Source organism: Atta cephalotes (genome assembly GCF_000143395.1).
Source record: "Atta cephalotes unplaced genomic scaffold scaffold00010, whole genome shotgun sequence".
NCBI lineage: Eukaryota > Metazoa > Arthropoda > Insecta > Hymenoptera > Formicidae > Atta > Atta cephalotes.
The window spans coordinates 6,398,275-6,415,520 of record NW_012130074.1 but is presented as its reverse complement, the minus strand read 5'-3'; the positions used below and the strand labels follow the sequence as shown (position 1 = coordinate 6,415,520).

General features: G+C 29.6%; 1 protein-coding gene across 1 annotated transcript in view; it reads left to right on the top strand.

Annotated features, from left to right (window-relative positions):
* Nucleotides 1–13,767: 13,767 nt before the first annotated feature.
* The window catches only part of LOC105627902 (ATP-binding cassette sub-family G member 4-like), a 12,223-nt gene continuing 8,744 nt past the window's right edge, over nt 13,768–17,246 (top strand). Inside the window, exons 1-2 of the mRNA XM_012209174.1 lie at nt 13,768–13,933; nt 16,776–17,086. Coding sequence (XP_012064564.1) covers nt 13,768–13,933; nt 16,776–17,086 — 477 coding nt within the window. The remainder of the gene's footprint in view (nt 13,934–16,775; nt 17,087–17,246) is intronic.

The window sequence follows — 17,246 nt, the reverse complement described above, 5'->3', positions numbered from 1 at the left end:
ACGTACGTACGTACGTACGTACGGTAACGGTACGGTACGGTACGGTACGGACGTACGTACGTACGACGTACGTCGTCGTCGTCGTCTCTCTCTCTCTCTCTCTCTCTCTCTCTCTCTCTCTCTCTCTCTCTCTCTCTCTCTCTCTCTCTCTCTCTTCCTCTCGCTTTCCGTCCCTCTATTCTTTCTCCCTCCTTCTCCGGCTGTTCGCTTTCTCTTTTTTTTCGTTTTTCTCGCTCTTCTTCTCGAGGGCACCGCACAATCGGGTTGACAATCAGATCCTTGCAAACCGTTTCACTGCCGTATAATGGTACCCCGTTGAGATCCGGTGGTAAGCGACGAATACCGCGGACGCACAAGATGCACAGTGGCGGCAGCGACGGCAGTGGCACGACAGCCGTAACACACCGTTAAGCTTCCACATTCGCCGTGGCAGTCGTAAAGAGATATCCGATGCCACCGACGGGATAACGACAGGACTGATGTCCAATCGGAGCTGATGACGAAAATCGTAGTCGACGAGCGCGATCGCGGGGTCGCGCGCGCTAACCGTGCGTGGCGCGGGTACGACGCGAGGACGACGAACGATGACGATGATGACGATGACGACGACGACGACGACGACGACGACGAAGAACTTCTCTCGCGTTCGAGCGAGCGAGCGAGCGAATGAGCAAGCAGGCGCGTCAACAGCCGCTCCGAGTGTCCCTCGAATTTCTCTGAATATTTCCGCGAAACGAACAATACGTCGTACGATATGGAATATATGTTCACCGCCGCTTGCCCGTACTCTCTCGTTGCGATAACTCGCGAATTCGCTCTCTTTCTTTTTTCTCCCCCTCTCTTATTCACTCTTACTCTCGTTGCCTCTTTCTCTCACTCTCTTTCTCGCGCGCGCACGAGATGCCGCTACGAATGTAATCGGACAGTCGACGCGAGATCCGTTCACATGCGTTCATATACTTGCTTGCGTTAAAAAAGGTATCATATATTCATTGCTTCGCATTTCAGCTGCGTTCGATTTGACACTCACGGCGCTTATGAGCGCTTTGTGAGTGTGAGCTTGAAAGAATCAAGGGAGAATGAAGCGAATTCATCGGAAGTCCGCCATTTTTAGATAATTTTTTAATAGCAAGCGGGATATTTAGCTTTTTTTAAACTACAGATCCCGATTATATTCGTGCCGGCACCGAGATACTATTAAAGACAACCAGTTCTCAAAGTTCTGAAAGTTTGTGTAACTGTTAAAATTTAATTGATCAAGAGTAAGAAATTGATAATGCGATACTTATGATTTGTTAGTTTCGTAGAACATGTATAAATGTTTAAAACTTAATAATATTCGATTTTTATTTAAAACTGTGATTTTAATGTTATCATCCGAGTTTGATTATCAATGGAGATGATAATTGCAGAAAAAAAGTTGTAATTTTTCGGCAATATATAAGATATAGCATTAAAAGTATGCGTACTTATTTATATATCATTTATGATAAAAAAGTTACTAATTTAATAATGTATCAAAATATTTATATTAATAATTGCAAATTTTTATTAATCATGGATAATGTCATCATTATTCAATTATCCCCGGGCACGTCTGGTGCCTCATTGATAGTCACAAAAATTTTTCCAAGGCCGATTAGGAGCTCCGCTCAATAAAAGGAACAGAGAACAAAGAACAGAGAATAAGAATTTTTACCTATCAGAAACTATGTATTCCACAATACATGATTTCTGATAGGTTGAAATTCTTATTCTTTGTTTTCTGTTCCTTTTATTGTGCGGAGCCCCTTAGGCCCGATTGCATCAACATTACTTTGATTTTAAGGCTTAAAACTCTCTTTGTCTCTCTTTCGCTTTAAAACGAGACAGAGAGAGTTTTACGCTTCATTCAAAGTAATGTTGCAATCGGGTCTTAATCTCATCGATGATGCCGTGCTTTGATATACAACTGCCAGCAGTGAACATCTATAGTTCGCATTACGTATATTATAAATATTTAGTACTGGCAATATATCAAATCAGAAAAGAGAATATATATCAAATCAGAGAATTTCTCTCTGATAAATATATGTATGTATTTAATCGGAAATATCGAAATACGGTCAAGGCAAAGAGAATTAGATCTAGTTTCACTAGATCTTAATTCAGGTTCAACTTATTTCTTATCTCTTTCCAATTCTAGAATTGAAAAGAAATAATGAGTAAGTTGAACCTCGGTTAATCTGGTTAACCGTGAATTGTAAAACTGGACCTTAGAGGGATTTTGGTCCCTCCTCTTTAGATTTTGGAATAGGACTGCATCAGGAATCCAAAGCTGATATGTTTAAATAATTTCACGACTCACGGTTAAGTTTTAATCGAGGTTTTATTTATTCATTATCTCCTTTTCAATTCTAGAATTGGAAAAAGATGAGAAAAATTCAACAAGTTGAATCTCGGTTAAGACTTACCCGTGAGTGAATCGTTGTGAAACTGGACCTTAACTTGGACTCAGGTCAAGGCTGTGTGGCTCAGGCCCAGTTTCACAACTCACGATTAACTCTTAATCGAGATTCAATTTATTACTCATCTCTTTTCAATTCTAGAATTGAAAAGAGACAATGAATAAGTTGAACCTCGAATCAGTTAAGAGTTAATCGTGAATTGTGGAACTGGGCCTCGATGGCAGGACAGAAGTTTATTATTTCGGAGGAGACTAGGGCTGCGTTCCATTTCACGCATTATGTGCATGATGTATCATTTTATCTTTGTTTGACACTCGGCGAAGACTAGGACTAACGATGAGGATAAAATGATACATCATGCGCATTATGCGTGAAATGGAACGCAGTCCAGGTCTCGATTCGAATCTCGGAGCAGCCTGATATTTTTTTCATGTTATCTTATTTCTTATGCTTATTTCTTACAATGTTAAGCCACAGTTTGTATAGCATCTACTAAAGTGGGGTGAATTTCTTTGCTAAGAAAATTTTGTTTAACAAAAATACAAAAGTTTAGTCACCCATCCGATTCAGAATCCTATTCATCGATGCTTTATCTATGATTGTATCGATTATTTCACGGTGATATGAATATTTAATGTGGAAATAAATTTTTATAAGAAGAGTGTGGCATACAATAATGCCATCTACAATTCAGGAAAACATTTAATAAACAACAAAGATAAAATGATTCTAAAGCCAGTATTCATAGCCTCATATTCGTAGGTTGCAATTTACTTGACATTGCAAATGCTTCATTGATCAATTAAAAGAAAGAATTTTACGAATTGACCGACCAAAGAGTTTTTTCCCAAGGAAAACAAGAAAATCAAAATAATGTTAATTTTACGTCGTATTATTTTGATTTTCTTGTTCTTCTTGGATTGAAGCGTTTGCAGTTTGAATCGCACCCAGTCAATTTTTAAGGCCGGAGCACACGAACAATAAAAATTACGATAACGTCAAAATAACATTAAAATGAATCAGAAATGATTGAAAAATGACTTTTAATGATTATTTTGGCATCATTTTGATATCATTTTGATATCATAATGATTTGTTATTTTGCTTGGAAACCTTTACAAAAGGATCTACATTCAAATTTGCATAGCCATCTAAAAAAAATTATCTAATCACATTTCTCTTATAAAGAGGCGTAATGAGGTAATTTTCTGTATACATTAATTTATGTGATTATTTGTGCAAATTTCATGGAAAAGAAGGAAATAAAGAATTTTAATTAATTCATTTTCTTCTTGTATTATATACATTACAAAAACTCTATGCTTTGCTTTTATATTTGAAACTTTTACGTACAATTTTAAGATGTCATGAACCAATCAGAAAGCGATATTCATAGTCCAATGTCGCGTATTGCGTCGCGAATCGCGCTGATGTGATGAAGTCAGGTACGCAAAACGACGTTCTCATGTGGCGGACTTACAACTCCGACAGCTTGATTTCGTTCGTCGCGCGTGACACGCAATATCCAATGAAAGTATACCTTAGAATGAAAACATCGATAAAGCTATACTCATTGGATATATCGCGTGTCGCGCGCGAACATCGCGCTGATATGTCGGAGGCATTATGGATGCAGCTAGTAAACTATCGACATGAGGATCTTTCTCTTGTAACCGCAAAATGCCTACGGACTATTGCTTTCTGAAGAAGTATGAACTACACAACAATATCCATTTTTTACGATGCTCCTGATGAAAATAAATCGTTGAATAAAAATAACTAAAATTTATCAAAATAATAGATATTTCAATGATTTTAGCGATTTATTTCTATCAGGAACAGAAAGTAATTTAGAAAGTAATAATGCGCGGGGGGGGGGACATTTTGCACTTATAAGAAAAAGGACATCCTCTCTTAGATTTCTCATTGCTAGAAATCACATCAAGCCGCGCCTATTTTTACATTAAACATTTGCATTTCGTTTATCTTTCAATTCTTAACAGCAAATATAAATATAAAACATAGCTGTATTGTAATTTCTATATATTTCCAGAGAGAAACCTGAGAGAAGCCGACGTTTTTCATGACACCATCGACAAATTGCTCGTACACTACCGCCAGTACATACATTTTCGATTTGGATACTACGTGGCTACATCCATTTCCCTGTCGATAAAATCATAACTGCGGACGAGATACTATTAAAAACGGTCGGCTCTGGGCAAATTTTAGTAACTATCAATAGAGCTCTATAGAGCTTTAAGAATTTTTTCAGAACTTTTTATCAATTTTTTAGTACTATATTTCCTTATTTTTATCAACATGAGAAAATATGATATTAAAAAATTCTGAAAAAATACTTTAAAAAATCTTAAAGCTTTATGAGAAGAAAATAAACAATTTTGTCTCTTGCAGTAAGTAATTTTGTCTCTTGTAGTTTTTCTGTAAAGTTGATAGTATTTGAGTTAATTATTAAAAAATGTTTAACAATTTTTAGCAATTAATATCTTATTAACTATTGCGAAAATTGTAAAATTCACAAAATTCACAATCTTAAAATTAATTTCCATCGTCATAAAAAAATCGTGATGAAAGTTTTCCAATTTATGTAGCGATATTGATGAATCTCACGAAGATCATGAATTACTTGCAAGCAATTCACTGACCGATTGTTCGGAATTTTATGATATTCTAATTAAAGAAACATTTGTTAACTAATAAATAAAAATAAAAAATAAAATAATCTGAATAAAATAAAAATCTGTTAAAATGTTATCTACTTTTAAATTCTATAAAAACCAAACAAAAACATTATCTCAATAACATTCACCAACGTGATCGCAGTTTATTTCTTAAGAAGAAATATTTCTTAAGAAGAAATATTTCGTCAAATTCACCATAAAATCGTGTAAAATATACCAGTCATCAGATATAGATCAGTAATAATATAATGTATATAATACACAGTCGCTATATTAAAACTTGATAATGTACTGTAGATCGAATCTTCCAGAAAGAATTTTTTGAAAGATATGTTAACGGTAAGGCTGTCACTATCTGAGAAGCAATTAATAGATTGACAAAACGATTAGATAAAAACAATGTCAAATTTTGTTTATAATTGATGTATACGTTTTGTGAAAGTCTTCCGTGTCCGAAGGCTTTCCGTTTGGAGATTAAGACTGTTTTTTTTGCTCTTTTTAATATATATGTATATTTATTATATATTATATAAAGTTTTCTTAAAATACATTGAAATAACTTTGCTGAATCAACAATCATGATGTACAAATCTAGAAACAGAGAGCGTGTTCTGAATATGTCCTAATACTTATACAATTTCAAGTGTTAAGGCATCACTGTCTGTACATGTACATATTTTGGTTAGATTTTTTTTTCTAGTTGAAAATATCGAAAAGATATGAAGGTTACCTTTACTTTTTTAAATGAAATTATGTAATTTTTTTTACATGATATGATTCCTTTATGTGTGTGTGTAATTTGCATATAAAACTATTAAAGATAATAAAAAAACCATTAGATATTTTACATCTGATTCTAACATATAAGTATATATTGACATGATTGAAATGTTAAATATCTCGTAAAGTATTAATTTTTTGATAATCGTATACCATCGTTACAAATTTTGATCATTTAGGATAATATACGAGTTATTTAATCATTTAGATAGTATATGAGGTAGTATATGAGAATAGTATATGAGATAGTATATGAGAAGATAGTATATGAGAATAATATATGATAATGAAATTAAGAAATAAAGTAAAAAAAATAGTTCAATAGCGCATTAATAGTTCACTCATTAGAGATTATATAAAATTAATGAATAGATTATTTAACATATTTACTCTTTCTACGTTAGGTATAATGTATGACAATGAGGGCTTTGACATGCGACCTTGATTGGTGTTTGTTTGCATGACGAGTGAGCTAGGCATTTCATATCGATGATTAATGCAGTACTCGTGAAGGCAGATAGTATATTACTTTGTGTCTTGATATTTTCTTTTAAAACGTTCACAAGTGCTCAATAAAACAGTGCTTTGCAATTCTTACAGTCTATAGTGAATATATAATACAGTTACGATCTTAGTTGTTTGTGTGATTATTAGCTATTAATATAAATATATTTAAGTGACAATCATGTAATACGAAATAGATATTTTGCATTTCCAGTAAAAAATTTTATATGCATGAATATATATAAACATATATAAATATTCATAAAAATATATAATTATGTATGAAATATGTCCATACATATTTATATATCCTTCTTTCATTTGTGAAATTACTTTTACTAAAAAAATAATAATAATGAGAAAACATCAAAAATAATTAAAAGGAAAATTTTCGCATTATTTGTTTTAGAAAAAAATAATTTTGGAGAAATGTAAAAGAATTACTGATACATAATTGCATATAAAATTATAGGTACATAGTTATGTATGAGTAAATTTTTTACACTTTTTCAAATCTGATTTTGTCTAAAACAAACAAAAAAAATTGTCCCATGAATTATTTTTGATCTTTATTATTATTTTTAATATATTAAAAAGTAATTTTATAAAAGAAAGAAAGATCTATAGACATATTTCATATATAATTATATATGATTATATATGAATATTTATGCGTGTTTAGATACAATTTATACATATTGATATATAAAAAATTTTTTATTGAGCTGTTTATTCGTTTGATATTGGAATGAGAGAGAATGGGATTTCTCAGGAAAAATGTAATATAATATATTATATATAATTATATATAAAATATGTCAGTTTTATATATATAATTATATGTAACATTATATAATGTTATATAATGTTATATAATTTGTATAATTTTATGTAATTATACAGAGTGTATTTATAGTAATTATACAGTAAGTTTTGACAGCGCTCGTGATACAGTGGACTAAATTGAGTCGAAAAATCTCTACCATTTTACAATTTTCAGATAGTTAACAAGATATCAATTACTGAAAAAATTGCTGAATATTGGTTTTCAATAATTTTTTACTCAAATACTATTAACTTGAGAAAGAAACAGCAAGAGACAAAAATTATTTATTTTCTTCTCATAAAAATTCTGAGAATTTTTTCAGAATTTTTTAATACCGTATTTTTTACGTTGGTAAAAATATTTGCCAATAAGAAACTGCAATATTAAAAAATTAATTAAAAAACATTCTAACAAATATAATTATATAATTATATAATTATATAATTATATAATTTTAAAACTTTTTAGCAGTATTACTTATCATGCTCTTCTTACATCAAACTACTTTGATAAACGAGAATAAAATTATTTTTAAATCTATATTTATCTAAATTTTTATAAGATACTTCAGCAAAATTATTCTTTTTATGTAATTATCGCCAAATAATGTATAACAATCCATAACAAAAATGCTTCATATATATAATTATAGATATACTAATATATGAAGCATTTTTTTAGGCGTATATAGTTATACAACTATTTAAAAAAAATAAAAGTCAAGTAGTATACATAGCATTTTTAATTTTTAAAAATAAAACCCGAATGGAGTATCTTTGTAGCTATTCAAGACTTATTCTATTCGAACCCAAGTGATAGAAGATATTTCATTCTCCTTCAAAATATTATATCATACAGTAAATAAATATTATATCATAAGGTAAATGAACGAATATAACGCAGTTGTCAATACGCAAAATAAATGCATAGTAAAAACTTTCCGGCCATCTATGTTCTGACAACGTTAGAACGATATCGCAAATGTTTGTTGAATACATGGTCAAGATATTCGAGACACGTTTGTGATGTACAGAGTATTTCTTCAGAATCTACTATGTCCGCGGTTTCTCATCCCGTAGACTTCCGCTCCTAGTAATATACCATAGTTATTCTGAAATGTATGAGTATGTCTTTAATACGTTTCCAGTACATCTCTATAGTATCTGCATAGTCTCTAGAGATGTCTCTAGTATGGTATGCATGCACATATATACGTAAATATACACAATCTCGCGACATGCTTGCGTATACAGTGCTGAATGAAAGTATTGATACACGATTACTACTATGAAATAGTATTTTCAGAGAATTAAATCTTTGAAAATACTTTTATTTTATAGCATCCTCTGTGTTAATACTTTTGTCCAGCACTTTTGTATATTAGATTTAAAATTAGATTAGATTAGTGAACATGTTAGAAGCTGCAATTGCTTATTAGCTACGGCATTATTTTGCTGCAGACGTTTTCACGTCTAGTGTACAAGAATCAGAGCTCGGTCTTTATTTCAAATAAATATTATTATATTATTTAAAATATATTTTTTAAATAAAGAAAAAATTAAAAAGTTTAGTATTTATTATTTTAAATAACTTCTGACTTATTTCTTATTTGATATTTTAAATAATTTTTTGGAATTTATTTTATATTTTTTATTTTAAATAAGTTGTATCAATTTTTTGACAATTTTGTATTTTAAATAATTTTCTGAAAACTATTTTATATTTTTTATTTTAAATAAATTGTATCAGTTACATTACTGATCCGTCGTGATAAAAGTAATAACGGTGAATAGTTAAATTATAGTAAGTTTATATATAAAGTATAACATGTGATGTATGAGATATTCACATATCCATATTGATTTTTCATTTCTGATTTGCGGAAAGTTAATACTATTAAGTATGAATTATAGGCTATAAAAAAACTGAAACGTTATACTTATAAATGTACATTTATATATTCAAACAAAATCATTAAAATATTTTATATTTACTATTTGAAACGTTTATTTAAAATACATATTTCTTATTTTATATTTTAAGTAAATTTTCGAAATCTATTTTTTATTTAAAATAAGAAATAGTTTTCAAAAACTTATTTGAAATAAAAAACGAGTTATTTTAAATAAAAATTGTTTTATATTTTAAATAAATAAATAAATAAATACATTTTCGGGCCTTATTTCTTACTTTATATTTTAAATAATTTCTTGTGATTTATTTCTTATTTAATATTTTTAAATAAGTTTTTGGAATCTGTTTTATATTTTTTATTTCAAATAAGTCATATCAGTTACTTTACCGAGTCCTGGCATAAGTCCTCGGCATCACTTTCCGGTATAAATATTCAAATAAGAACAGCACCTAAATCGAGATGCGTTTGCCGCGGATAAGTACGGTTCTTCATGACTTTCACTCACAGAACTCTGTTAGCATTTTAAGACATTACTCAAGATGATCATAAAAAGAACTATGAATGTCGGGTTAAATAATGCGACGATTTTTTTTAGAGATAGTATTACGCGGAAGTAAGAATTTCAAGTTTCGACACAGATTTCGTCGTAAGTAACAGAATAAAGGTTAGATTATCACTGATACAAATAGCGTTCTAGTTCTGCATTAAAATCATTTATTCTGAAAATATATTACAAATATACATGAGAGATAACGCAAGAATATTTTAGAGAGTTTTAATATAATGTTTGATATAATAACGGTACATTTAATATTAAAATTGAAGTTTAGTTATTATATTTAATACCTCTTGACAATATACAAAAAATGATATTTTACTGAGACGTCACATTAACGTTTTCAGTTTCTTCGGTATAATCACAATACATTCAGTATAAAGATAGAATATTAGCTAATGTCATGTGCTACTTGGGTTTACTTTTTCTCATTGCATAATACATTACTTCGCAAGACGTTTTTCTTGCTTTATCGTTTCATTTGATCATTTTTTATTGACTGTTTTGATTATATATTTTGATATTTAACTGTTTGATATTAGATGACAACCAAGAAGAGAGATTACTGTTCACATTTCTGTTGCTATATATTTACTGACTATTACACTAAAGAGAATTCAAATCGAGGATTGAAACATTTATACATTTATACATTTTTTATGTATATTGAATATTTCAAGAAATTTAATTATTATTTTATTTTATTATATTTTGATTTCTTATTTATGCATCAAGAACTGCAGAAGTTTACATAAGCATTTTACATTTTATTGATAAAAATTTTAATTGGTTTATTATAATAAAATTAATATGTTATCTTTTCATATCAATTGAGCGTTTCAATTTTTATTTAGAGTCCTCACCGTAATTTAATGCTTAAGTATATAAGCATGTTTTTCTATTAATTAATGTTCAGTACGTTATATTGCAAAACTCTGTAATTGTAATGTTTTACGCAGAGAAAAGATTAGTCAACGCAGCTAAAATAGAGCTGCGGCGTATTTTTTAAAACATGTCCTTATAGTAAGGAACAGTTACTGTCGTTGCTGCCAAAGCTCAATTTATTAACTGCTAAAATTTAGATGCTGCAGCGAAAAATATTTTCTGTTGTAAAAATACTCGTAAATCTCAGAAACAATTGCGAATGGAATGTTCCGTTACGCGGCTAAGATAATGAGAATAGCCATTTATTTAAAATGAAATCACTCGATTTCTTGAATGATAAGCATGCACGCATGCATGCTGCTATGCTTGCTTTGATGTATACAGTCTGACATTCGATAAATAATTATGAAATTAGCAATTATTTCTTTTGCATGCAAGGGAATAAGCTATGAAGTAATAATAATAAATATAATAATATATATTTATTTATCCATAATAAATATAAAAATCATGTATATGCAGCGCTCAATGTATTAATGAATTCTAGTATGCATCAGAGTAGGCATAGTTATATGCTATCATTAAAAAAATCGAACATGATATGATTTCATTTTTAACTATTCATGTTAAGTACGCTTTTAATTTTAATTAAATAAAGTTGAATCGATGACAAATGTGTTTTATCTTCAAAAGCCAACTTTTATCAATACAGTTTGAATCAGCAACTGATATTTAGCTAATATTGTATTACTAAATTCTTTTTTTATGTTTATTAAACGTGATCCAAGGTTTATGTAATTATTAAACGTGATCCAAGGTTTGTGTAATTATCGTCAGATCACTCGTTGAAAGTCAAGTTTTTTGTAAGTTTACTCATCCAGTTGTACACTTATTGTATATTCATAATAACGCTAATGTTGGTGGTATCATAATGTTCAACTTACATATAATGCTAATGCCGGTGGTATTGTAATGTTTAACATATTAACTCAAAAAATATTTAATGAAAAAATATATTGTTATATATATAGAGTTATATATATTGTTATAGTATTTCAAAATATTCTCGAGATAAGATACAAGAGTATGTAATGAAAAAGAGTTTCCATTTAAAAAAATGGATACACATTGATCTGACAATATCATCTAAAATCAAATCGATAAGATCGAGAAGTAAATAGTTCTTTTTAAATTCTACAATTTTTATGTCTGAAATATTTTTCTAAAAAATGCATTTTTCTAAAAATGCTTTTTAAGATATTCAACCGTTCCGGAACTTTTGTCCCTCACTATAATATGTATAATATGTATAAATTTTATTTTAATTAGTATAATTTTTTATATTATTAGTTTTTTAAGGAAAATTAAAGATATTATTATTTAGGTTAAAATGAATGAGAATAAAAAAGATACGTATTACTTGGACTTTATTCTTTTAAAGTAGCTGTATTCAATTATTTTTTGAAGAAGCATTACTGCATTAACCTGTGAAACCACTTCATGATTAAACAGATGCTTTATACTGATTAAGATACCTTACAGATAACTAGAAACAAGTCTCTAGAGCTAGACTCACTTAAAACCCGCCTCATGAGCCGTTTCCATACGCTGTTTCGATAGAGCGAGACAAATGAAGAGTAAATAATAAAGACTAGATGCCAGCGTTCCGTTTGATTTAAATTGGAAATTAAATTGGAAACACAAAAGCATCAGCAAACTGAAAAGCACAGGCAATAGGAACAGAAAATAAAAGATTTCAACCTATCAGAAAGCGTCCATTCTATTGGATTGTCCGGAAAGTTCGTGCCGCAAAAGATTTAAATTTAATAAATAAAATTAAAAATTTAAATCTGCGTTTCAATTTTCCTTCAAAATCGGCACAAACCGGACAACCCAATATTATTCAGGTTTCTGATAAGTTGAAATTTCTTATCCCTGTTCCTATTGCCTGTGCTTTTTATTGTGTTTCCAGTTTTATATTCTATTCAAACGTTACGTCATTGCAATATTGTAACACGTTGCAGCAATACCCTAGTGAAAATTTTTCTCATAATTTTTATACGAATTGGAACATTTTTCAAAAATACTCAAAAATATTCGGAAAGTTTATATTTTCTCTCAGAATTTTTCATACAAGTGAATTCTGAAATATTCTGAAATTTTTCATTCCATAATTTTTAAAAAATATTTTTTAGATTTTAATAATATTTCATCAGAATTATACTTACAAAAAATCTTAGAAATCTTATAATTAACGATATTTTATAATTAACATATTCTGAAAATATTCTGAAAAAGATACAGATTTTCTGAGAAATGTTCCAATATAAAAAAAGTTGTGAGAAAGTTCTAAAATTATATAGAAATTCTGAAAAATTATATGAAAAATTCTGAGAAAATTTTTCACCAGGATACTGCTGCAAATTTCGTGCTGTATGGGAATATTCATATTTTTCTATAATAAAAAATAAGAATGCTAGAAGAAGATCGGCGTAGCATAATAATTATGGGTATTAGGACACAGGCAATAATGAACAAAATAAAAACGGCTTATAATTGCAAATTGAGAGATGAGCTCCTTTATTCATACAATGCTTAGACAGATCTGTATTCAAGCTATCCTTTGTTATTACGCTCTACTTTTACCAAGACGAAAAGAGGTAGAAATATTTCGATTCACGAGCCGAATTTTGGACTCGATTTATTTAGAAGGATTTTTATATTGTTTTGTACATCCTTCTCTCAGGCTTGTGCTTCTGGCGAGGCCCGATTTTGAAATTCATAACTTCTAGACACTACTTTTCACACTTATATGTCTGTTTCCCTCACTAGACTATTCTAGAACTCTCTTTCTCGCTTTAAACAAATATATATCAAACGTATATCTATCTCACTTTAAATTCCACTAAAAGTGTACACTGATTCAATCACAGAAAACATCTATAATCTGCAGCGTGACGTCAGTCAATACATAAAACCAAAGTTTAATACTATAATCAGACAAATGCGATTGATGAAGTATTAGATGATCATCGCATATTGTGCATCTTTGTTTTGTCGTACCATATTGTAATTACTAACTCTTAAATTAATCAATTTAAGGAACAACGGATATAATTTTATAGTTATAATTTTACGAAGTGTTTAGTGAGATGCTAGAAATGAACGATAAAAATAATGCAGCAAAGATACTGAAAAGCGACTGCGAGATTCATATGCAAGAATCAGAAATATTGTTGGAACCTGTGAAATCGTGGAATTCACAAATGTACATCGAATTCAACGATCTTTGTTACTCGGTTCCTTGCAATCTCAAAGGCAAGTTCATTTTTTATATATCTATATTTTTATATATCTATTAAATATAATGATTTTTCTGCGTCTTCACCCTAATATATTTGTTTGTGGAAAAAATTTTCTTTCTCTGGAAAGAATTTGAAAATCATAACTATAAGACATGATACACTTACACACGCAAAAAAAAACAGGCCATTAAATTTTTGCACAAATTTTTAATATTTTCAAATAGCAATAACTCAATGAAAAATCATCGTAGCAAGATATTTAAAAAACCTTTTAAAGCTTGAAATCTCTACTTTCCAGATCGACTTTAATTCTAGCAAGCCGCTCATGGGTATCCTATGCTATGATTTTTCACATTGCTGTAACTTTTAAATAATATAATTTGAAGATCCAGATTGAGGTTGAAAAAAAACTTTAACTACCATAAATATGATAAGCCTATAAGGTTCTTTTTGCGTTATGAGAATACACGAAAGTTCAAAGGGGGGGAATACTTGACTAAGAGGAATATAATTAATGTCAAGACATTTTTGAAATATTTCAGGTTACAATCCATATTATATAAAGAGTTAAAATTAAAGGAAAGAGTTTCCTACTAATTTAAAAAATTTATGTTGATCTTGATATTCTATGTATATAAAATTCGTTATTTTCATTTTCTTTCCTCCAAGAAAACTTTTACATAAAACTTTTTTTATCTTTCTTAGTTTCCGAGATATCCGCTTGAAGCGAGTAAATTCTCCACCATATATAAAATATCTTATATAAATTTCACAATACAACAATATTTTTAATTTGATTTACGTTAGTCATTTGTGATGTTTTTACTATGCAACACTTAGATAAGATATATCCGATGATATTCTTACTTTTTATACTAAAAATCATCATTTAAAAAAAGTTGTTTATCCACGAGGCTGATGCAGCATCATCGATACATGAACGCGGAAATTTCTTGTGAATTGTGAATAAAAATTCATATAGAATAAAGTACAAGGTGCAGCATTACAGAATTGTTCACTAACTCTAAAATTAGATGTGAAGACAAAAGTAAATGTATTGCATTTTAGCAGTGCAATTATTAATTCTATACAAAAATTAATTTAAGAACTCTCTAGTAATTCCTGAAAATTGTGTGTGTGTATGTGTGTGTGTGTGTGTGTATGTGTGTATTATTTTAGCGCGCGCGCGTGCTAAAATAATATAATAACAATTAATTTGTATTAAAATGTAATATGTAAATTTTGTAAAGTACATGATAAATATTTTTTCTTAGAACAATTTGCTTGACAATTTCTATTATAAAATGTTTTCATAAAACTGCATAGTATCGATGACCTCACCGATTTCAAAGTCTTGACATAAAGTCATATCTATTGTTAAGGTCATGATTCTGAATCGCACTTCCAAATTTTAATCGTCGCTCGTTGTTCATTAAAAAGTTATTAACAAAAAATGTTTGAGAAATAACGTTGAACTAGAGGGGGGAAGGTGGGGTGAAAGTCGCTTTGCGTGGAAAGTCATAAAATATTTTAAAGCAGAACATTTCATATAGCAAAAAAAAGACGTTATTTCTTAAACTTTTGTTGTTAATAACTTTAATAAATAACGAGCGACAGTTAAAATTCATTGGAGGTCATTCAGGGTCATAACCTTGACAACCTTGAAATCGGTGAAGTCATAATATGCAATTTACCAATGTTTTTTGTATTTCAAAAATTCTTATCATTCTTATCTATAATGTTTAATAGATTGTTAAATTACTTCACATTTATGATAAAACTAAACATGGTAAAAATATTATAAAATATGCTTTCCGTGTACTTTGTGTCATGATATCTTCAGACATTTTAGATAAGTGTGCAAGAGATTGATTTAATCACTTCCTAAGGTCATTACAGGATATCATGAAACTTTTTTTCTTAGGATGAAAAGTGAAAAGTGAAAAATTTCTCCATTAACTTCAACGATTAAAATTTTCATCTTTCACTTTCCATCCTAGGGATAAAATTTCATGATTGATATCCAGATATCAAAATGATATTATGCGGCTTATGATATAAATGCGGTTTAAAGTTTGGCTCGATAGTTTGGACGCATCCTAATGGCTCCTACACACAGAACGTGGAAACGCTTACTGCATGGCAAAATGATGCAGTAACCAATGAACACATTAGGAGCTGTAAATTTATTGTCTCACATTTTACGCGTGGCAAGCGTTTCCGCGTCCAGTGTGCAGAAGCCATGAGGGTGGGTTCAAATCCAGACAGAAAAACAGACAGCAGAAAAGCAGTAACCAGTCAGAACTCGCGCTGGTTTCGGTTTTCTACCACTGCTTACTATCAGCGGAAATTTTAGATTGGCTGTTGCTTTTCTACTTTCTGGTTTTCTGTCTAAGTCTGAACTTACCCTATAAATATTATTCTCCAAATAAAACAAGTCAAAATACGTTTATGATTTTAATAATATTAAAATAAATTTCTCTAAATAAAATCAAAATAATAGTATAAAATCAAAATAAGTTGGATGACATGCTTGATTTCGATGTCGAATTGACATCAATTCTATATCGATTCCATTATTATTTCTCACTGAGATAGGACAACGGACGACTATCGAACGATGTCGTTAAATTTATAGATCTTATCCAAATAGAAAAAAAATCATGTTGATATCAAAATGGCGTTAAAGTGATTCCAAAATTATTAAACTTTTTAATCAGTCACTTTTTAATCAGTCATCACTTAATGTTACGTTATTGCGACCTAATTGTTCTGCTTGGATATAATATGCGTAAATACGACACTGATATTTCATTTTTGATTATACATAGTAAAATAAGAATGTTCAACTGTAGGGACTAAGAAAATCATTCTACATAATGTAACGGGACATTTCGAATCGGGGAAAGTCACGGTGATAGTCGGTCCTTCCGGTTCGGGGAAGACCACCCTGCTAAAAATCATATTGAGCAAACAACAGGTCAATATTAAAGGCACCATTACCGTCAACAGTGCGAAACAAAACAGAAAAATGTTCCGCAAACAGGTGTGTTACATACCACAACAATTTGATCTATTGCCATATCTTACAACAAGAGAAACTCTTTACACAGCAGCTCGACTGAAACTCGACGTTAATCAGAGCAAACAAGCAATTTGTTCCATGGTGAGTAAAATATAAATACGAGAAAACAGTTGCAACAGTTGCATATTCGTGTATATATATATATATATATATATATATATATATATATATATATATATATTATATATATTATATATTATTATATTATTATATANATATATATATATATATATATATANAT